At 37.6% G+C, this 24,692-nt stretch overlaps 1 protein-coding gene across 3 annotated transcripts in view; it reads right to left on the bottom strand.

Moving 5' to 3' along the window:
• Nucleotides 1–24,692, bottom strand: part of CTNNA3 (catenin alpha 3) — a 1,396,025-nt gene that overhangs the window by 130,675 nt on the left and 1,240,658 nt on the right. For all 3 annotated transcript variants that reach the window (XM_079794118.1, XM_079794119.1, XM_079794120.1), the window contains one exon: nucleotides 22,414–22,506. In XM_079794118.1, coding sequence (XP_079650244.1) covers nucleotides 22,414–22,506 — 93 coding nt within the window. The remainder of the gene's footprint in view (nucleotides 1–22,413; nucleotides 22,507–24,692) is intronic.

Below are 24,692 nucleotides of genomic sequence, written 5' to 3'. Positions count from 1 at the left end.
AAAATATTTCCTCTGGTTTCTATCTCACGAAAAACAAGTGGGTTATTATAAATTGTCTTTCAAAATAGACTATCTCAAAAGAGAACATATTTAACAAGCTTATATACATATTTTAATCAAAATAGATATATGTACATTTTTAATTTAAATGTTGCAAAGTTTTAGACTAATTTAAATTTAATTCCATCATATTTTCTTTAGATCATCACTCCAGGCTACTTAAATACTTTTGTCTTTTGGTCCAGCCAAGGCTACAAAGATAGAAATCCTCATGTTTTTTAAAGTAGCTACACAAAAAGGAAAATTCAATAAATAAATATTATAAAGGCTGTAAGAATCTCAACAAGCTCTAGAAGCTGATTCATTTTTATTCACAAGAGTGCCTTTAGGATTTGACTCAGAGCCTAGTAACTTTTACTTTTCTCACAATTTAAGTAAGTTTGGTTACCTGAATTCCATGTCCCAGTTTATAGCAAACTGAAGTAGACAGGAGGTGTGCTAGTCAGATCCCAAGGAAGAAAAAGAAATTCTATCAAAAAGGAGACAGAAAGCTCAGGTAATTGGGGGCCTTTCAATTTCTTGAGTAAGCTTACCTGCTCATGTCAGGACACCTCCATTCTATTATTGTATTACAGCATAGTGCAATTATGTTTGGTCATAATACTGGCAGCTGTCACCTCAACATCATCACCCAGCATTGAATAATGTTCTACTGATACCGGAGTATTATGGCACCATTCCTGCTTTCAAGGGACATTCTAGAAAACACCTTTTCTATACGCTTCAAAAGTATCAAGGTCATGAAAGACAAGAGAAGGTAACTGTCGCAGTCTACAGTAGACTAGAAAGATGTCACAACTAAATACAGTGCTGAATCCTGGCTTTCACCCTAAAACAGTAAAGAATATTAGTGCAAACACTGACATTTAGTTTAGTTAGTAGGTAGTAGTATAATACCAATATTCATTTCTTAGTTTTTTTTAATTACTTAATTTTTTACATTTAATTATAGTTGGAATACAACCTTATATTAGTTTCAGATGTACAACATAGTGATTCAAAATTTTTAGACCTTACAATGTGATCACCCCACTAATTCTAATAATCATCTGTCACCGTGCAAACTTATCACAATACTATTGACTGTAGACCCCTTTTCCTTTTTACTCATTCCCCCACCCATTCCCTCTGGTAAATATTCCTTTGGTCTCTGTTTCTATGAGACTGTTTTTGTTTGGTTTGGTTTGGTTTTAAATTCCACATATAAGTGAAACCTTATGGCAGTTGTCTTTCTATACCTGGAAAATTTTACTAATTCTTGAAGGTATTGTATAATACCCTCTAGATCAACTGTTGCCAATGGCAAGGTTTCTTTTTATTTTTTTCTTGCTGTGCAATATTCCATTGTACTAGTATTTATATACCATTTCTTCTCTATTCATCTATTGATGGGCACCTAGGTTGCTTCCATATCTTGGCTATTGTAAATAATGCTGCAACGAACATAGTCTTTTCAACAAGTAGTTCTGGGAAAACTGGACAGATAACATACAAAAAACAACCTATATACAAAAACAAACTCAAATGGTTTAAAGACTTAAATGTTAAGGCCTGAAAACATAAAACTCTTAGAAGGAAAGATAGCAAGTAAACTGTCTGACATCAGTCTGTGTAATAACCTTGGATATGCTCCTTTGAGAGAGGGAAATAAAACCAAAATAAACAAATGGGACTGCATCAAACTAAAAAGCTTCTGCACAGTGAAGGAAGCCTTCAACAAAACAAAAAGGCAACCCACTGAATAAAAAGGATATATTTGTAAATGATATATCCAATAAGGGGTCAGTATCCAAAAAATATAAGAAATTTATAGAACTAAAAACAAAAAAAAAATAATCTAATAAAAAAATGGGCAGAGGGTATAAAAAGACATTTCTCAGACTTAACAAATAGACCTTAGTTTTTCAAGATGTCAACATTAGGAGAAACTGAGTGAAGGGTTTATGGGAACTCTGTGCTAAAATTGCAACTTTTCTATAATTCTAAAAATATTTCAAAATCAAAAATATACAGCCTAATTATCAAACTTACTTGAGGAATCACACAATGATTTATTGCTTAGCGGTCACCTTTCTTTTAGTCCCACCTTTTACTTTGCCCCTTTCCCTCATAGGTGTTTTCCTACATTATACTGTGTATGTTTTAAGCAAACTGTCTAAGTATTGTCTGATATGCATTCAACCATCAGAGCCTCATCTTCCATCACTGTGCAACTTATTTTCCTAAAGATAGAGTCATCTTCTTAAAAGAAAGTCTGAAATGATTAAAATACAATTTTCTCCTTGTTAGAAATCGTTTTAGTGAGGAAGTAAAAAAGAGTGAGGGCAAAAATAAGGAAATCATTATCCTAAGATTATAGATAACCACCAAAGTGAATATGAATGTTCACTTATAAACTGAGAAGCTATAAAGTCTAGCTGCTTTGCACTAACCGGTTTGGCTCAGTGGATAGAGCATCGGCCTGCGGACTGAAGGGTCACAGGTTTGATTACGGTCAAGGGCATGTACCTTGGTTGCGGGCACATCCCCAGTGGGAGGTGTGCAGGAGGCAGCTGATTGGTGTTTCTCACTCATCAATATTTCTGACTCTCTATCCTTCTCCCTTCTTCTCTGTAAAAAATCAATAAAATATACTTTTTTAAAAAGTCTAGCTGCTTTGGGATAACATTCTTTTTTTTAATTTTTTTTTTTAATTTCCACCCAAGGATATATTCACTGATCTTTAGAGAGAGAGAGAGGAGAGAGAAACATCAATGTGAGAAACATTGACTGGGGTGGTCGAACCCTCAACTAGTTATGTGCCCTGACTGGGGATTGAATCTGCAACCTTTTGGTGCACAGGATGACACTCCAACCAACTGAGCCACCTGGCCGGAGTCATAACATCCTTACTTAAGCCTTTGCCACATCTTAAAACTAGAATAATGACAAGCAACTTTTGATTTAAGGATATTTAAATGGGTTTTTATACCACAATAAAATAAGATGTCCAGATTGTTCTTGCTAAGAGGAACTCCATAAGAATAAGGCAACTAGACAAAGCATCCTATGCTACATTTCCCTAGATTTATTTCCTCCCCTTTGAGTATGTTTTCCTAATTAGCACTGCTGCCATAAGCTTGGTTTCACTTGAGGACCAGAAGGCCTCTACTTACTTTCCTACCTATCATCTTGTTGCGTGGACAAATAAAATAATTTTTAACTAACTATGGGCAACTAACATGAGAATGAATTATAAATATATACACTGAGTGGCCATATTATTATGATCTCTGAACGCATAATAATCTGGCCACTCAGTGTGTGTATATATAGATATTAGAGGCCCGGTGCATGAATTTGTGCATGGGTGGGGTCCGGCCAGCCTGGCCAGGGGGAGGGGACATGGGCGATTGGCTGGCCTGCCTGCTGGTCAAACTCCTGGTCGAGGGAACAATTTGCATATTAGCCTTTTATTATATAGGATATACACTGAGTGGCCAGATTATTATGCGTTCAGAGATCATAATAATCTGGCCATTCAGTGTATATACTAGAGGCCCTGTGCACTCGGGGGGGTGGTTCAGCCTGGCCTGCACCCTCTTACAGTGTGGGAGCCCTCAAGGGATGTCCAACTGAAGGCTTAGGCCCGCTCTCTGTGGGGAGCAGGCCTAAGCTGACAATCGGACATCCTTTGTGCTGCTGTGGAGATGGGAGAGGCTCCCACCACTGCCACAGCTCTCGCCAGCCATGAGCTCAGCTTCTGGCTGAGTGGTGCTCCCCCTATGCGAGTGCACTGACCACGGGGGCAGCTCCTGCATTGAGCATCTGCGCCCTGGTGGTCAGTGCACATCATAGCAACTGGTCGTTCTGCCATTGGGCCGAAACCGGCTCTACGACATCCCCAGAGGGGTCCTGGATTGCGAGAGGGCGCAGGCCAGGCTGAGGGAACCCCCAGTACATGATCAGGGCCAGGGAGGGATACGGGAGGTTGGCCAGCCCGGGAGGAACTGCGGGAGGGCTCCAGGGTGTTTCCGGCCCATCTCGCTCAGTCCTGATCGGTCGGACCCCAGCAGCAAGCTAACCTACTGGTCGGAGCGTCTGCCCCCTGGTGGTCAGTGCACGTCATAGCGAGCAGTTGAGTGGCCTTAGTATATCATTAGCATATTATGCTTTGATTGGTTGAACCAATGACCAGACACTTAGCATATTAGGCTTTTATTATATAGGATATGATAGTTAAACAAAATGTTAAAGATAAAATGCAGTCAGATGCAGAGTATTATGGTCTTGATAAAGAGGCATCTAAAATCTGGCTCATTATTCCTTCCTAGTTATTTCTCACCCTCTTTATTGTGGAAATCATTTCAGTACCTACTACTGACCACCCAAGCATCTCACTGGACATTATTGTGTCCCAAATATAATCACAGATGACTAAGTCACAGAGAAAGGATTTTTTTATTCCAGCTCCCTGAGCACCCACTTATACATTTAATATTAGAAATGGTGGTGAGTCTTCAGAAGAGACTAAATGCACTTTCAAAATGTAGTCTGACAGACTCCAAAAATGTGTATCATCCAAATGTTACATAAAACACTCTGCAGTAGTAGACTATTCCCACAAAAGTACATCTTCTATTAGGGTGGCATTTGTTTTAGATCCTCTTGCAGTCTGCAATGCCTTAAAAAATTTACCAGAAACTGAATATGATTTCTAGAATTCTAGATTACTATAAAATGCAGGCATATTTATTAAGTACATATTTCCTGAATAAAAAGTTTTCTCAATGTTGTTTATAATACTATATATAAAATAATTCTCTTAATAGAATTTTGGAATTAAGAAAAAATATTATTTTAAGGAAAAAACTTATCCTGATGAATACGTTTTATTTATACGCACACCACATATACTTATTTTCTTAAGATCAATTTAATAAATCTCCAAGTAAATTATAAACTGTTTTCCAATAGATGAGATCCAATAATTAAAAATAAAATGTTTGTGACAATTTATAAAATGCAAATTTCAAAGACACACTTCAATTTTATGCATGTTATATATACATCTACTTAGTGTATTTTTTGTGCATTTACATATTAAAGATAATGTGTAACAATCCAGCCAAACGTGAGGTCTTATGGAACAGAACACTGGGATACTAGTTAGGAATTGGTCTCCATAAGCCAATTTCTGGACTCTGCTGACAAGAGCAGAATCATCAAGTATTCTTCCAGCAGAAGTGATAACGCCTTCCTGGTGCTGTTCATGAGAATTTACAAAGTGAGGCAACATGTGGAAAATCAAGAACAGAAGAACTTACAAAAGAATCACTTCAAACAGTTCATCTTTTGAAGATTGTGTCTTATAATATTTCAAAGGGACACTCCCCCCCCCAAAAAAAAAGAGCTTAGAAAGATTTGTCAAACAAGTCAAAGTAAGATATTCGTTTCAAAACTTTAAGGTTCTAATTTTGTTCAGTATTATTAACAAAATGACTGTGTTAGTGAGAAATAACTCATGGGGGGGAAATAAGTTAGGAAGGGGCAGGTGGACAGGAAGAGGACACGTGACATGATAGAGGAAGCACTGAGGTGACTCTCTAGTTAACACGCGGCCTTTATTGGGCATCATTTTAGCCTCAGCATGAATTTTCCATGTAAGAAACTGAGAATTGATGTCTGTTGGTATAATTTATTCAGTTGTCATTCAACCCCTTAGATGATAGCAATTCTCAGAGTACAATTCCAGTGCATTTGGAATAGATTACAGCTTGTCTGTGTAATAATAGTGCAGTATTTTAAATAATTTGTTTTCTTGTTTATAGCATAACATTATTGTTTGCATTTTCTTGCTTAATTTTTAAAAATGTTATGATCAAGAAAAGAAAAAAAAACAACAAAGGAAAGAGAATATGGGAGAGTGTTCCCAGAGATTCACAATGTTGGTATGTTATTTTGACAATTCAAACAGTCCCCAAAGAATCTAAGTTTAAGTGATTAAAATCACTAGTTTATTTTTATATATTTATGCTTACCATTACCCTGCCTATCCTGATCATAATTCTCTAAACAAATATCAAAGGCTTGATATATCTACTTCTTTGTGTATCACATTGTTAAATCTCAAAGAACTCGTCCCTGTATGTGCAATGCAGGTAAACCAATTACTTTTTTTAGTGTGGTTCCAAAAATATTGTACATTGATATTTAAACTAAAATCTGGTACAACTGCTGCCGGGATTCAAAACTGGTAAACCTCCTTTGCTGCTGCAATAGTGAAAACACAGCGTTAATGGTAACACCTACCCCACATCAGCAGCACAAACGATACACTAAGTGTGGATAATCTGAATCCATATGGTCAGAACACACAACGGAATTAAATAAACAAGCGTAATTCTTCTTGTCTTCTGAATGTGAATTTGGAGAGGCAAACATCTGGATTAGAAAGGCACTTAGCAGCAGAGAAGGCTTTTCTAAGTAAAATTCAACTCAGAAGCTAGAAATGAGACACTCTGCTCAAGAGGCAGCATCTGACACACGAGCCCACCTTAGCACTGAGACAGGATACAGATGAAGCGGTGCCTATGGATAAGCACCAGCAGAAAATAAAATTAAGGTCTCACTGAATTAAGCTTTCAAAGGCAACATTCCTGGGTGTTTGGAAGAACCTTTCAGAAAGATATAGTACCATTTCTACTGCAGCAGCCTCAATACAAATAGCTCAGAAACAAACAAAATCTACAGTAATTAGAAACATTTTCAAAGTAAAGGATGAGATAGAATGTTTTTTCAAGGGTACTGAAGCATGGGTTTGCACAGACCTATGAAACGGAAAATAAAGAAATAGGAAAAAACTTAACGTTGCAGATTATTCTGTTTTACCAAGACCAGACATAGAAACACACACACACACACACACACACACACACACACACACACACACACCGACAGATATACACATATTCAAAACAAGCAAACAAATTAAAAGGTGGGGGTTGGACTTTATAAAGCAACCTCTTATCAACCACTAGCACTATTATTTTATTCTAAAAAGTAGCTATTTTAACATAAAAATAATTAGGAACAAACCAGACAGAGTCGGACCTGCATTACCACCATTTGTCCACCATCCAGAACTGAAATGTCAGTGCTGACATGTACACATAAGGAACTGGTGGACATTGAAATTGGGTCTCAAAAGAACTGTTGGCCCAGAAAGAAACTCACTACACACTGATTCATTTGCCTGTCACCATAACCATTATTGCTTGTCTCATTTTCGGTTCTTATAAGTGTATTTCTAATAGCAAATGATCTCACTCATCTAGGGGAAATAATGAACAACATAGACTGATGAACAAGAACAGACCCAGAAACAAGGAGGCATGGATCAGACTGTCGGGCCTCAGCGGGAGGGTAGGGGAGGGTGGGGGTAAAGGGGGAGATCAACCAAAGGACTTGTGTGCAAGCATATGAGCCTAACCAGTGGTTAAGGACAACAGGGAGGTGGGGGCACGTGTGGGGAGGGGTGTGGGATGGGAATGGGGGGACAAGGACAAATATGTGATACCTTAATCAATAAAGAAATTAAAATAAAATTTAAAAAAATAATTAGGAAAGATAGAATTGAAAAACACTAACTTTCCCAAGAAAGAATGGCTGGCACTTTCCCCTCCCCGCTAAGCCCTGCTTCAGTGCCATTTGGAAATCTCTTGGGACGTTTTTGGTTGTCACAATTGGAGTGGGGGTGGTACCTCAACAGGGTAGAGGCCAGAGATACTGCTAAACATCCGACAGTGCACAAGGCACTCCCTCCACAAGGAATCAGCTGAGCCAAAGTGGCAACAGAACAATGGTTGAGAAGCCCTGCCTTCCACTGATGCTTTGACCAAGGGTCAGTGGGTACTGGCTCCTACTGATCCCGATGAGCAGGTCAGGTTGTGGAGCTAGTGGTATCTGACGTGCTTGTCTGTCTTCTAACTTGTATTTTGCCTTCAATCATTTTTTTCAGTAATGCCTTTCTAATCGAACTGAAGTGGTCAAGTTCTACCCCACCAATAAGAACCAGACTAAAAAATCTGGTCACTAAACTGTGGTTCTATCACTGACATAGATCCCATTTGCTTATTGGTTTGTATCTGAACTTCAATACTTTGGAGGTGATCAGGACGTAGTGCCCTTTATTATTTGGAAGTAAAATAATATTTCACCAGTTTGATAGAGAATCAGTAGCCTCCATCAAAAGGCTGAAGACAGAAATCTTACACCAGGGTTTAAAACATATGCTCTATTAATTATTCGTAAAAGTGTATATACTTTCTATTAGTGTAACTTCTTAGAGATTGGGAAAATGAAATGAATTTTTAATCATGGTTTTCTCTAGTTAGTAAAATTATAGGTGTGTTTTTTCCCATGAGACTATTTGGACAACATAGGTGTGTAAAATTAAACATAAACTGTAAACACTACAATGGCTTCTTTTCTGTCTCATTACTTTCATACATAGTACTTGTGCATTTATAAAATATTATTTTATGCACAAAAGATTTAAAAGTGCTATTTCAGTGGTTATCCTTGAATACTACATATGTGATTATTTCTACAAATTATATTCCAGAAATGAGAGAACATATATACTTTTCTGTTCTTTATTTTTTCAACATCTTAATATAAAGCATCTCAATACCTATAATAATGTAGCTTCATCACAATTTTACATCTTTCTTATTTCATCATATATACCCAGTATCATCTATTTACAAGTTTTCAATGGTTATCAGGTATTTTTCATTTCCATATATATTTGTGTATAGATGTAGATGGATCGGTATATATGTGTGTCTGAATGTCAGTTTGTACATATTTGTGTATTGTGTTGATTTTGATAGATTCCTTTCAGCATTTTTTCAAATATATCTGGAGGAAAATTCTAAAAGAAAAAGCACTTTTATAAAGGCTTTCTGTGCATCATTTCCAATATCCCTTCAGAAACTTGACTCTTATTAGTATAACCACAAATAGCGTGTAAGTGTCCATTTCCCCAACAAATCTTTCTGCCATTGCTGTTTGCCTTTGCATTTCTTTAATATCTGGTGAGATGGGAAAACTGTGTACGTGGTTATTATAAATATACTTGTATTCTTCGTAAATATCCTCACCAGGTCCTATGCTCTTTTTTCTAGTGGTGGGGGTGGAGCTGGGGGAGGTGAAGTCACTTTTTCTTACTAATTGATGATAATATGTTTATATACAAATCCTTCTTATAAAAATTGCAATTATTATCTCAAATTGGTGTTTGTCTTTTAATAGTTTTCAGATTTGAATTTTTTAGTTTTGTATTAATTTCTTTTCTTTTTGTGTCCTCAAGAGTAAAGTTTGTCTGTTTTGTTCTTTGTTTTTCTTTCTTTCTTATCATAGTTAGAAAGCCCTTCATTATCCCAAGGTCACAAAAATAAATATTTATCCTTCCTTATCTAGTACAGATTGTGTCAGTCATATTCTTCAGTTCATTGCACACTATTATTTTGGCAAATAGAGGTCTCTCCTTACCCCAGGATAACTCCTCCCTTCCTTTCATTCTCATTCCTTTTATTCCCATTCCTTATGCCTGTTTCCCTATTCCTTCCCTGTACATTAAAGCATAAAGTATATATTTTTTTATCCTGCTCTGGCTCACCTTGACTTAGAGGGCTCATACTTAATTCACTGCATAACACACGAGTCCCTTATGATTAGATATTACTGCATTTTATAAACATTATTATTATATTAATAAAATTGACTATTAGATACCTATTACTTCCTATCACTGTACTACATACTTTATATACATTCTTTCTATTATAATACCTTGAGGTAGGTATTATCTGCATTTAAATATAAAGAATCATAATTTCAGAGAAATGATAAATAAACAGGACTGTATGTACCATTATACATACAGAGATGGTGACTCTGAAGTCAGGGCTCTTTTGTAGACATCTCGGTGTCTCATAAAACTAAAAGCAAACAGAACCAAGGGGGTCTGGCATATTTCCACAAACTACGTGTTGAAAATAAAATTCCTTTTCTCCATCATACCATTTACATAATTTTAGGAAATTTTAGGAACAGTCGTTCTTCATCACTTCACAGAACTACACTTTGCCATCGCTACGCTCGTGGCTGTACAATTGCAAGCAAATGGATGTGGGCAGCAGGTGTGTAACAGCTTTGATTCTGCTTCTAGACAGCTCAATTGCAACATGTAGATTCCTGCCATTTTGAATGAGATTTTCAGCCCCAAAGTCTGTATCCGTTTTAATCTCCCACGGATCTGGCACATTCTGCCAGGAGTACAGAGGCAGGTTGTATTCAGACAGCCCCACCTAAAGCCTGACTGCAGGAAGGGTGGCTGCGTCGCGCAGTGGGGAGAGCAGGGCACAGGCAGGTCCTTGAGACAGCGCACCTGGGTCAGTCTCAGGTCCGTCACCTCACACGGTGTGATCCTGGTCACTTAACCTCCGTACCTCTTTTTCTACATTTTTCAAATGGGTGAAATAGTTTCCTCCTCTAAGTGTGGTTTTGGAGGGTATTTAATAAAATTAAAGTGTCTGATACATATTAAGCATTAAGTAATTATGTTTTTGTTGCCATTATTATCCTACCTAATAAAAGAGTAATATGCAAATTGACCGCACCTTCACTACGCCTAAACCACACCCACCAGCCAATCAGGGTGAGTATGCAAATAAACCCAACCAAGATGGCTACAGCCACAGAGAGCAAGGTTTCCCAGGCAACGGAGGAAGCCAAGCTTTCCGCCTGCCCTTGCTAGGCCTAAGCCTCCACTGAAGCTACAAAGTTTCAATTATAGAAGGAAAACAAATCTTAACAGATATGGTGGCAGCCACGGAGCTGGAGAGAGCAGGCCAGGGTTGCCCCCGAAAACGGAGAAAGCAAAGCTTTCCACACACCCTGGCCAGGCCCAGGCCTCTGCTTAAGGCTACAAAGTTTCAATTATAGAAGGTGAATTAACCCCAACAGAAATGGCTGCCAGCCACGAAGCGAGCAGGAGGCTTGGCTTCGCTCCAGGCTACAAAGTTTCAATTGTAGAAGGTAAATAAATTCCAGATACCAGGGCCTCCTCTTGGGTTGCCAGGGGGCATGGCTGGACTGCAAACCACCACAGGCCCCTTGCTCAGGCAACCCCACACCCCAAGGGAACCCCCATCCTGATCCGGGACACCCTTCAGGGCAAACCAGCTGGCCCCCACCCCTGCACCAGGCCTCTATCCTATCTAATAAAAGAGTAATATGCAGATTGACCATCACTCCAACACACAATATGGATGCCCCCATGTGGTCAGAGATCCTGCCCCCATGTGGACACAAGATGGCCACCACAAGATAGCCAGCAGGGGAGGGCAGTTAGGGGTGACCAGGCCGGCAGAGGAGGGAAGTTGGGGGCAAACAGGCTGGCAGGGGAGCAGTTAGACACCAATCAGGCTGGCATGGGAGTGGTTAGGGGGTGATCAGGCTGGCAGGAAGAAGCGGTTAGGGGCAATCAGGAAGGCAGGCAGGCAAGCAGTTGGGAGCCAGCAGTCCTGGATTGTGAGAGGGATATCCGACTGCCCATTTAGGCCCAATCCCACCAAGCAGTTGGACATCCCTCGAGGGATCCCAGATTGGAGAGGGTACAGGCTGGGCTGAGGAACACCCCCCCTCTCCATGCACAAATTTCGTGCAACGGGCCTCTAGTTATTATTATAAATCATCATCATAATAAATATCATCATCATCAGAGTATACAAATAGTTGTGATATACTAGCTAGGCACACCCATATGCTTTATAGATAAAAGACACAATTTGAAAGTATATTTGGAAAATATTTTTAAACCTTGAGGATATTTTATTGTCCCATTGACTTCTCTATGGAAAGCCATGCTAATCTCCACTGCCCTAAAAGTATACTTCAGGCACCAATTCAATGATCTTGGTGTCCTAAGAGTCACATTTGTCTACTTTCGGTATATAAAATTTGTTCTTAATTTAATAGGCTTATTAAAGGTACATATCTATGAAAGAAGTGGAAAATGCAATTTTAGTACAACAGGGCATTGGAAGAATTTTGAAATTGGCATTATAAAATTCAATGTTGGTAATATGTAAGAGTTTAAAGTTCCATCAGAAAGCCAGTAAGAGGAAAATATGTGTTACTGCTAGTTTTAGAGGACTTTTCTGTCTTTTAAAAGTCTAACCTTCAAGTCAATTAAAACTGTAAAGCATTTTGCTGCTATTTAGGTTCTTCCCTCTCCTCTGCAAACAGGTGTTTGTTAGTAGATGGGTTTGGACCTCTAGTTAAGCCAGAGAAAGACGAGAGAAGAATAATGTAGCTCTGTTATTTTTAATTTGAAACATGAGCTGATGATAGCTAGAGAGCAAAGAGATCAACACCTTCCAAATTGTTGCTTTGGAAATACATAATTTACACTTTACAAATTCCCTGTACTGATTAGTGTCTCATCATGTCTACACAACCTGGAGAGAGAAATGCTATACAGTCTCAAGTCATAGATTTCTAGAAACTACCCAAATCCCTACTTGGAAATGCATTTGCCTTCATTAGTGTGAAAGGTGAATATTTTTCTATCCAGGAGGTGATATTTTCACTTTTCTCTTCTGCTAACTATATATTTCCCTGTACACACTCCAATTGCTACATCTTAGATTGCAAGCCCCAAGTGACCAGGACCATGAATCAGGGCTTTCCAAACATTCCTTGGATGCAGATGACTCTTAACCTTCCCTGGGAACAGTCTGGCATTGATTCTCTATACTATTCTATTTTCTGTGCCTATCTTAATATCCAGCACACCCGATATCTCCATATAACCTGATTTGTTTCTCCTATAACCTACACCCAAGGAAACAACATAGAGTTTCTTTTATTTTCAGCAGGCACATGACTCAAGGGCAACCCATCCAACAAATTATCTAGAAACTCATGATAGCCTTTTCAAAGAGCTTTGACCATAGGACAAACATATATAGGTTGGTCAATCAAACTGGCTCTCTCCACAAAATGTTGTGGAAAATATGAGGAAGACTAATCAGGAGAGTGAATATTGCCAACCTGTAATGTTAGGAGAGATGTCAGAAACGTGCATCCATTCAACAAATACTGTTGATGTTAACAATGATAGTGGTGTTGGTGGCGATGATGGTTACTTAAGTTTGACCAGTTAACTATGTGCTGCTTATTACAAATACTAAGTCATAAGCTTAATGATAATCATTTAATGTAAGTCCATTTTTAAAATAAGCAAACTGAGACATGGAGAAGTTACCTTGTTCAATGTCAACAGCTATAAGTAGCAAAGTCAGGATTCAAACTTAGGGATTGGGTTCTAGAAAGTGTATTTTCTTTCTTTGAATTATTTTAGAATCAGAAATTTGGATTAAAATGTCCTGGAATGACATTTTAAAAAAGCCCTGTTTCTTACAAGTACATGAGCTTTGTAGAGATGATGGTTCCACATTAAGTGAAATATCTGTGTTCTATGTCCATTTATATTTAAATGCCATTTCAAGGAAGCCATAGGTATGTCTAGTGCTACAGCCTATACAGCTCATTATAAGACATACATAACCACATTTCTAAAGAATAAATGTACCTTAATAATAATCCACTGATTTGAAATATGCATATATTTAGGACTAGCTTTAGAGTGTGGTACTTTCAGTGTGCAAAGATAATTTTTAGAATATCAGAGAATTATTTAAAATAATATTTTCTTTTGAGCTTCTTTTTTTACTACCTAACTTGATAAACATTATCTTTAATAGACAAAAAGTAAACACATCGTTCATATTTCACCCGAGACTAATAACTCAAAATCATTTAATTTGTATATATACATTTTTTAACAGTAAAGGAAATAGGGCTTTTTCAATGCCTAAATTCAGAGAATGGGCAAAAGGGCAGCACTTGGTAGCCAGATGTCTATCAAAAACCCTCTAAACTCAAAAAGGCAAAGGACAGCCTAAACAACAGCCTCAGAACAATTTTCCAAGTGACTATCATGTGGGCAATTGTTTACTGACACTGGTTTTAAAAAATAAGTATTATCCTATTTATTTTGTAGACAAATTATATATTGGTTAGATACAAATGCGGTATCTGAAACAACTCCCCTCTCCCCAAATTTGCTGAGCATCTTTCTTTACCCAAAGCACATTTATGGTCAAGATAATTTATTCATTTAGTAAATATTTATAACATATTTACTATGTGCCCAGTACTGGTTTAAGAATGGAGAGTGCATAACAGAGAAAAAATATGAAGATCATTAAATTTACTATCTAGTAGATGGGCTATACTCGGGTTGCAATTTGAAGCAGGTGGTCAATGGTGGCCTTCCATTAAAGGTGACAGTCAAATGAGTAAATGTGTCAGCAGAGAGATTTTGGAAGGATAATGTTTAAAACTAGATATGAAGCTATCAATGTCTCTGGAAAAAAAAATGGTCACCACATAATATATAAAACATCACTAAGTTTAGAAGGTTGTAAATTTGCAATATAAATCTATGCATGCAAGATGACTTCCAGTCTAGTTTGTAAATTTTATATACACCTACTTGACATCTTCATTTGGTTGTCTAACAGACTTTTTAGATTACACATATCCAAAATTAATTATCTGATCTTCCACCATTCTCAATCTGCTTAATTCAGTTTCCCTCAAATCAATATAAATGGCAAGTCCACATTCCCAGTTCTCAAACCAAAAATCTTGAGCTGTCCTTGACTTCTTTCTCTCTGTCATATACAATGTCTAACTCCTCAGCATATTCAGTTGACTCACCCATCATCACATATGCTCAGTCAACATATTTGAACCTCTCCACTTCCCATTAGCTTGACTGAACTTTAGACAGGCTTCATCCTGACTCTAGGCCCCTAATTTCCCCTTTCTGAAAGCACAACTTATAATTGTAAATTCTTTGCCCCTTTGAAATATAAAAATATTTTAAATGGTTCTTGTCACTTTCACAGCCCAGGACTATCTTTCACAAGGACCAAGGAGCCATCCCCGTGTGAGTTGCAATCATCAAAGAAGACAGAGCCCCTATCTTCCAGTCTCTGTGGGAGAGCAGGAGCCTAATTTTAAATATTTTATTGATTTTTACAGAGAGGAAGGGAGAGGGATAGAGAGTTAGAAACATCGATGAGAGAGAAACATCCATCAGCTGCCTCCTGCACAACCCCCACTGGGGATGTGCCCGCAACCAAGGTACATGCCATTGACTGGAATCAAACCCGGGACCCTTGAGTCAACAGGCAGATGCTCTATCCACTGAGCCAAACCAGTCAGGGCAGGAGCCTAATTTTAGAGGGCACCTTGCTCTCCCCACTGTAAAACTCCCTCTTGTCACAAAGACAGAGAAAATTCACTTTTCCTTTGGGTAAAGCCAATTAGCAAACACAGATGGCCTACCATCCCCCTCACCTTATCTCTGAAAAATCTTCAGCCTTGTTTCAGCAGACCTGAACTCAGACTGAGTTCTGGTCTCTTTCCCCTGTTAGCTATTCACTGATTAATTATTATTAACTATTGATACCATTGAATAAAGTCTTCCTTCTCTGTTTAACTTTGTCCGGGATGATTTTTCTTTGACAGTAGTGATAGTGGAGGTGGTAAAAAGATAGACAAGTTTGGAAAATATTTAGGAGAGTAAAACAGAACATGTTGTCTAATTAGCTGTGGGAAGGATTATCAAATTATTCTGGGGTTCAGACTTGTACAACCAAATGTATAGAAGTGCAGAAGGAATATTTATGGGGTAAGATGATGCATCCAGTTTTGAAATAGTCAGTGCCACAGGTTTCAGTGAGTCATCTGATAAGAAACTTACAGGCCTACTAATATGCAGCCAGACTCAGAGGAGACAGGGCTTGCCTAGGTGATATTGGAAGTGTTAGGACTGTATGAGCATGTGCAGGAAGAGTCTAGTTCACAATGTATAGTGAACTATAGGGCTTACATCAGCACTCTAGTGAATCCTAATGCTTAGAAGTAGATAGAGAAAGAGCAAACAATAAAGTAATGAGAATGAACACTCAGAAAGATAGGAAAGCAGAGTTACTGCCAAACACACAACTGATATTATAGGAACTAATGATGAGAGAATGCACTGCCTCGTGTGTTGCCGCTGAATAATGTAATTGAATCCAGGTTTACCCCAGCTGTGTTTTTAACAGTAACCTAAACCAAATTATATCATGAAGAAGGTAATGAGGTCATTTCTCTCTATATGTTGTAAGATAATTCAGTAAAAATTTGACTTATTGAGAGTATATTCTGATAAGTAGGGCCTATTAAAATGCTTCCAGTTTTTAAAATAAACCATTCTACCATGGCATGTTTTCTATTGTCATGATAGAGAATATTCAGCTAACTACTTGCTGAAAAGTAGCAAGGAGAAACTTTCCCCATCACCAACATGAAATTAGTGCACTCATGGCTTTTGTATTATTTTTTTATCATGAAGAATCATCTCCAGTATTTTAAGATTAGATGTGCTCCATTTCATTTTCTGCTGTTGACATTTTGAGGTTGTGTTCAGTAACCTAGGCAACTGTTCTTATTACTGTCATAATTTACTTCTATTTTTAGAACTTATAGAGATTCAATGGCCTCAAACATAGTTTTTAAGACGAAGCAGATTTACAAACTATTGACTCTTAAGTGAATATGATATTAAAGACATGACAAATTTTAGTCATCATACAAATAAATACTACATGTTACAATTTCTTTAATTTGGATCATTGATAAATATGAATAATGTATCATTTAAAAGGTGACATAACAATTTCAACCATAGTTATGACAATGTTAACTTTTAAGTGTTTTATTTTTAATGTTATGATTCATTAAACTGAATTTTAGCAATTAGAGGCCACAACTTCAAATACCTTCAGATAAAAACCTGGCCTTGCACAGTACTAAAATGAGTTCTCTTTTCATGTTTCATCTGCTGGACACTATGAGCAATATTTAAATTGTGTGAGATGGAAACAAAATCCTGGATTTAATTTTTAGGCCTTATTAGCTTTCAAGCTATCTGGGCAGAGGGAAAAATTACTAGAATATACAGAGTATCCACACCCCCTCCCCCAAAAAATGCATACACACTTTTGTGTAGCTCAATTTTGAAAATGAAATGTATTTTAATGAACACTGCCTTTATAATTATTCAAAGTGCGTATATATATATATATATATAAAGGATACTAAATATATTCTTCATGGACAGGGTTAGAGAAGGTAAGAGTTATTTTAAATAACTACTTGCAAAACTGTCTTCAACATGTGTCCTATAAATAACAGAATGGCCTTATTTTTTAAAAATACATTTTTATTGGTTTTAGAGGGATACAGAGATAGAAATATTGATGAGAGAGAAATACCATTGACTGGCTACCTCCTGTACACCCCCTACTGGGGATCCTGCAACTGGGCATGTGCCCTGACCAGGAATCAACCAGAGACCTCTTGGATCACAGATCCAAGTTCAATAACTGAGCCACACCAACTGGGCAAGAATGCCTTTTTCCCCTTTTTATGAGTATGTACCATAAAACTAGGCAATTAAGTCCTATATAACTGGATGAAGGTAATTGAGGACTCAAAGACAGAAACTAATGAATCACCAAAAAACCTCCCAGTGCCCAGCCAGTCTTTCAATAATAAAGAAAAGAAAAAAAAGAACAATTGCCTTATCAAATTTTCTGTTTTATCCCACTATCAAGACTTGTTTTTAGTGATCACTATTTCATTTCTACATTATTTATGTGACTATTGCTACTGTTGCCCCTATTGCAAACAATAAACCAGAAAGAATTTCTAGAAGTTAGAAATATTCCCTGTAATGAAATATCAGAGAAGCTGACGAGACAAGAGATTGGCTGAGGAGTAACTTCCTCTATCTTCTGGATTCTATGCTTGGAGACCTCAGACCATCATCCTACAAGGTCTTTTGCTGGATGACTACTTGCCTGTTGTTACTCCACTTCTTCAAGGCAAAGTGATCCACCAGCAATACTGCCAGGTCAATGGTAATCAACAAACTGATTTTGTTACTGATGGAAGATGGAAGTATTGGAAATTTGTAAGGCTTAAACAGATCTGATACTAAGGTTTATGGTCTTTAGTTTTACAAGTCTTCTTTCTAGTGGAAGAATTATAATACTGACTATAGCAATAATTGGGCAATGAGGTCTTAAGGGATGATGAAATTATACCCAAGTTTACAAGTGTGCTGTACTGGTTGGTGCCAGAAGACCTGGAATATGGTCCCAGCCAACCTGACTTACCTAAACTACTGAAATCTTGAGACTAATTAGTAAAATCAAGAAAAAAAATTAAAAACCAAACCCAGAATTTTGGTTAAATAAGATATCAATTTAAATTTATTCTGTAAACTTTAAAGTATTAAAGGATAACCAGCTCTTCTCTGTCTAAATAGAAAATATCACTTAACATGTGTTTAATATAATCTTTTAGGAAGCTTTTAGGATTTACAAAAAAAAAACTTGTATTAATAGTTTTAGGACTTTGATTATTTTAATAGGAGTTTATTTTCTTGTCTCTTTCAAATTTAAGTTTTTAATATAAAATATATCTATTTTTTCCTTGCTCAGAGCATGAAGACAAACAAATAATGAGCTCTTTGAAGGATGATCTCTAAACATGTAGCAAACTCATATTCCTGTATTGTATTCACTGTGGAATGCCTGATCACTGGATATAACCACTATATTGGTCCAGTGAGTATTCATGTTTGATAATTAAGATAATCACTAATTTCTACTGCTGTTCCTCTGCCACTTCATAAGGCATGCACGATTGGTCCTTTAGCATTTCCCTCTCATTGACCGTGGACTCTAAACCATTATTTGTTGGTTTTAGACCTTTACAATGCCCAGTGGCATTTTCCTCTGATGACAGCAATAACAGATGATGCTGAGCCAAAGCTACTGGGAGTGAAACGCAGAATGTAAAATGATAATAAATAACTGTCACTCCATTACTAAACAGTTTCTAAAATTGGTCCTACTGCATATTTGATATGTCAATCTCTATAATACTAGAACCAAAAAGGCCTCAGTAATATGAGCAAACACAAAGAACCCAAACACTTGTCTTGTGCAGTGACCAAGAATTCCTCAATGATCATGGCACATGTATTCAAATGATTCTCAACAGATCCTACTTCAAAATGTTTTGGTATCTTCTCAATTTGTTGGTACCTGGCAAATGTGTCAATAGTACACTCAGATCAATGAATACAAACTTTAAAAATGCTGGATAGAATACAAACCCAAAGTCTTGAATGGCTATAAGACTAAACATATGAATATATTCTAGGCACAGATATGTAATGATAAGAAATATAGGACTATATAAGATGGTTGGGAGAGATCATAAAACTTGTCTAAACATGATCTTGGTTCTAGTCAGGTGATTTGGATGGGAGACAAATTTGAGCTATCCTTCTTAGCCAGCTCTCATAAACATCAGGTATGAGAATGGAACCTGTTGTAATAAACTCACGACATATATATTTAATGAGAGGATGTTATTGTGTTAAATTATTTATACTATACAATTAATTGCTTCTTAAATTTAAATTACACCTCCCTTTTTCAGGCCACTGTAGCATCCTTTCTTTTGTTCTCTTTCATTCCATCAATGATGTATCACATTTGTTGTAATGATCATTACTTTTATGGCTTTTTAGTAAAGGATTCATTCTACTATCTCTCTGACCTAAGTGAAGTGATATGTAGCAATCACCAAGGTTCTTAGTCTGAAGACATAATCCACTTACTAGGTAAGTTATATAGATCTCAGCCTCAGTGATCTTGTTAGTAAAACTAGGAAAATAATATCAATACAACAGAATTAATGTGATGATTAAATGAATAGTATATGTGAAGAGACTACCTTTTCTTGTCTTTCCCCAAAAGCAGAGACTTAGAATGAAAAGTAGTTTATTTTTGGAATAGATCTTAGAAAATATAACTGGGAGACTGGGAAGGATGAATCAGGAAATAAAGGCTACTGCAAATTGTCTTAACAACCCGGTCAATGCTGTAGGAATTGGGGCTTGATCCCCCAGTGAAACTCTTAAATATCTGTGGGAAATGAATTTCAAAATGGTCCATCCAAGGAATGAAAGAATATTGCTCAAGGTTTGCTCTGTGGGGTGTTAGTGCCTCACATAAGGCTGTGTATGACTGAGAATATGTGAGCAGCTTCCTGAGGGTTTCCACACAGCAATTGCAGGGAAGCCTCAAGGCAGGAGGTGAATAAAATCTAAGCCATTTGGAACATATGCAAGGGAGATTTATGAAAGCAGTAGGTGGCCAGGTTGAATATAATGTCGCTCCCAGTTGATGGTCAGAGATCTATCTTGTCACTAGACCGAGGTGAGGCTGTCACCCAGGGTCATTCCAAATGAACTGGATCATCAGGGAAAAGTGGAACACAAATCTTGGATGCAGAGCAGTTTCAAGGCGATTTCCACAAGATTAGAGACAGTGGGCTTCTATGAAAGATTTTTAAGACCCAGGACCACAAATATCATCAATGGCATGACCTACAGTGGTCAGGTGGCCATCTATCTGGCCTATAATCCCACTCAAGAATAAAAACACAAATAAAAATGGTAGTAATAAGAATCTTAGCATATAATTTTACAGTTTATAAAACGTTATAGACGTTATATGCAGTATCTTCTTTGGTGTTACCAGCGATTCTATGAGAAGGTATGATATTATTCTCCTTAGTTTTCAGACAAGGGATTTTAAACTTTTTGAAGTTTGAAGGGTCTTAACCAAGGGTTCCTTGTCTTCATGCCATAAGGCAGGAGAATCAAGGCACGTTTTGCCCTAATCCCATCATCCTAAAAGTTGCCTTTATTTTAACAAAATTTCCTCCTGTCAATTCCTTTGTAAGCCCTAACACCTGCCTGCCACTTCCAGTCATTCAGCAGCAGCCCAAGGGAGTCACTCACTCATGTCACTGAAAGCTTGAGCAGTTTACCATCAGCAAACTTTATTTGCAATTCCATTGCCATTTGTAGTGTTTGACCTCTTACCAAGGATGCCTACTAGATATGAAAAAAACTGTCTCCAGATGCTGTGTGCAAAACTATCAGTGATAGCCAGACAGTGCCTAACATGAAGAAATGGAAACTCAAGAAAAGCAACATTTCTGATAAAACATAGGTGTCGTGACACATATACCAGTCCTAAGTTATCTGAATATTTGAAAATATTTAACTTAATTAAGTTTTTCTCTTTCTATCCATCTCCAAATTTTAGGTCACCAAATTTAACTAATTAACTAGTGGTAATAATGATAATGATGATAATTATACTATTGCTATGACTACTATAAGTAATAATAACTGATTATTGATAACTGAGTTAGGCATATGTTAAATGCTCTATTAACTAATGTAGTTAATTCCCACAATAATCCTTATATAGAGTATTATAGGTATCTTCACTTTACAAATAAGAGAATGGAGGTAGAGAAAAGCTCAGTGAGTTTCCCAAGTAACACAGCAAGGAAGTGGCTGATTCGATGAGGTCCAGGCAGTCTTAGCCACTGTGCTATCCTGCCTGGCTCTCCGGCCCAAGTTCTGTAGTCTGGTCTGCAGTTGCAAGCTGTCAGTGTCTGGGAAACTAAACTTTCACAAGTTCACAAGCAGTGGGTGTAAAGTGAATGTGTACAGCGTCTCAGAGTAATTGAGAAAGTGACGTTAGTTGCAGCAAAGGACTACACATAGAGATCATCTTTGGAGGGAGGGAGGGAGGGAGGGAGGGAGGGAGGGAGGGAGGGAGGGAGAGAGAGAGAGAGAGAGAGAGAGAGAGAGAGAGAGAGAGAGAGAGAGAGAGTGTTGAGGGGTAGGGGCAAAAAAGGGTATTGCAGAAAGAAAGAAATGTAGAGAATTGCCACAGAAGTGTCCACCCCCACTAGAATTTCAGAGTATATTTACAACTTCTTAGTTTCTCTTTTCTACTATAAACAAACATGTGCACATTTCACCTTTATATTCCCATGGCTGCTATAAAGATCAAGAGTGTTATGAGTTGATTCACTACCTGACCAGACACAGCCTCCCTGTGTGCTCTCCAGGGGGAGGAAATCATTCCCTCCTGCTGCCTCTCCCGCATGCGGAGGCTCTTCTCCCTGACTTTGCAAAAGCATCTCCAGATCCAGGAGTCCCAGCTGGGACAGGCTGCCTGGATTGACCAGGAAAGGGCACAGTACACTTATCTCCCCCGCAAAGAGGTGACATACCCGGTCAGTTTTCCCTTCGGTCTGAAGGCTGGTGTGACTGCGGACCTCATGATCCTCTTCCAGGTCAGAAACATCCTCTAGTTCCTCTGGGGTCTGTGAACAGAAAGCAAAACATCGCTGATGGGAATGCAAAATGGAAAACAGTCTGGCAGACCTCAAAAAGGAAGCGTAGAGACCAATATGACCCGAATGTCCACCAAACACTTGTAAACAAATGTTCATAAAGCACCAATCATAATAGCCAAAATGTGGAAACAAGTCAAACAGATATCTACTGATAAATGGATAAACAAAATGTAGTAAATTCATTTAACTGGGTATTATTTGGCCATGAAAAGGAATGAAATACTGATATATGCTGTAACATGGAACATGGGTGAACCTTGAAAATATTATAGTAAGAGAAAGAAGTCAATTACAAAAGACTGCATATTATATGATATCATTTACATGATATGTCTAGGATAGGCAAATCTATAGATAATAGTTCCTAAAGGAAGGAGTGGGTGAGGAGAGAGTGGGCAGGACTGCTAATGGGCATGTGGTTTCTCTTTGGGATGATAACAATGTTCTGGAATCAGATGGTGGTAACGGCCGCACAATCTTGTGACTATACTAGAAAACACTGAATTTTACACTTCAAAATGTTTAAATTAGTGGTGCATGATTACATCCTAATATTTTAAATTAAATTTACTGGGGTGACATTTGTTAACAAAATTATATAGATTTCAAGTGTATAATTCTGTAATACATCATTTGTATATTGCTTTGTGTGTTTACACCCAAAGTCCAATCTCCTTTTATTACCATGTATTTGGTCCCCTTCCCCCCTTTACTACCCAAACTCCCCACCTCCTTTTCCCTCTGGAAACCATCATACTGTTGTCTGTGTCTGTGAGTTTTTGTTTGTCTGCTTGTCCTGTTTGCTCATTTGTTGCTTTCAGTTTTATATTCTAATCTATTCTGAAAGAAAAAGAATGTAAAGCTGATCAGAAGGAAGTTTTTCTCTGAGTGAGTAGCCATCTGGCTTACTGGTACGTGGTCTATCACAGATCAAGTTGTTTAAAGGTGACACGATTCATTGTCATTAAAGCCACACAACCTCAACATGCCACTAAAGTTATTGAGAGATTACATTTTCTAAGACCTTAGTAAATAATTTAACATGGATTTCAGTATCTATTCTAAATAGTTAACCTCCTTCCATTCCTTTATTTTTCCATTTCAGCTTAAGCATCTCTGTTCAGAGGTGTCTTGCTCAGGAGCTCCCTAGGCCGGGCTGGGCTCCTCTGCACCCCTTTCCTTATTCCCTCTACTGTCACTATCATATTGCTAACCTTACTTTACTGTATTGCTGTTGATATTGCATCATATCGCCCAAACCTAGCACATACATGCTTTTGAGTGAATGGAGCAAAATTATCAGATAGCCAAAAAGACAGCTGGATATGCGCAAAACAACACTCATTAACAGCAACAACAAATACTTCTTCCAACTGTACCTTCACTGTGCTTCCATCTTTTGTATTCCAAAGTAAAGTTTTTGTGTGTTTTGTACTGTTTTTTTTTTTTGTTTGTTTGTTTCTAGTTCAAGGTTTTTGTTCCCTTAGTCTCAAAGGGGAAATAATTTAAAGAAATCAGTCCTTATTGCAAAAACAAGTGTAAGTACGTAACAAGAATTAACTTATTATTTGTCTTAGTTTACACAGTCTCAACATTCAACTATGACTCTTGCTACAAAGTCCTGGTGAGAAAACTAGAATACAAGCAATTAGGTTTCATGAAAAACTACCAAAAGAACTGTGGAGGGTCTTTTATAGACCTGACTGCGAAAGACTTGGAAAGAAGCAGCAACTGCCTCCTGAGACCAGTTGGTTTCCCTCAGACCTTGCATTGCCCACAGGCTCTTTATTTTCAGGGCTGCAGGTTTCCTTCCCCAGAGATGGGAACAAATCGATCAGCTCACCTAGTGGAGCATAACACTGTCAATGTCATAACCACTAATGGCGGGAGATTCTTTCTTCTCTCATGGGTTTTTAACCAGCATGTTCTTTGTTCTCTAACACTTGCAGTCAGCATCATCTGTCTCTTTGCATTTATTTCATCTTACTGGGATGGGATATTAGCATCCCCCTTTTACCAAGGCCTCCAATATGCTAAGTAATTGTTATCTATCTGTTGATCTCTATGTGTAGTCCTTTGCTGCAACTACATGCAGCTAAAACCACAGGGCAATTTACTCTCTCCTCTTAGGAATTAAGAACACGAGTTCACCA

The sequence above is a fragment of the Cnephaeus nilssonii genome (assembly GCF_951640355.1).
Source record: "Cnephaeus nilssonii genome assembly, chromosome: 16".
Lineage (NCBI taxonomy): Eukaryota > Metazoa > Chordata > Mammalia > Chiroptera > Vespertilionidae > Cnephaeus > Cnephaeus nilssonii.
The sequence above is the reverse complement of the archived record's forward strand: the minus strand, read 5'-3'. Positions and strand labels throughout refer to the sequence as shown.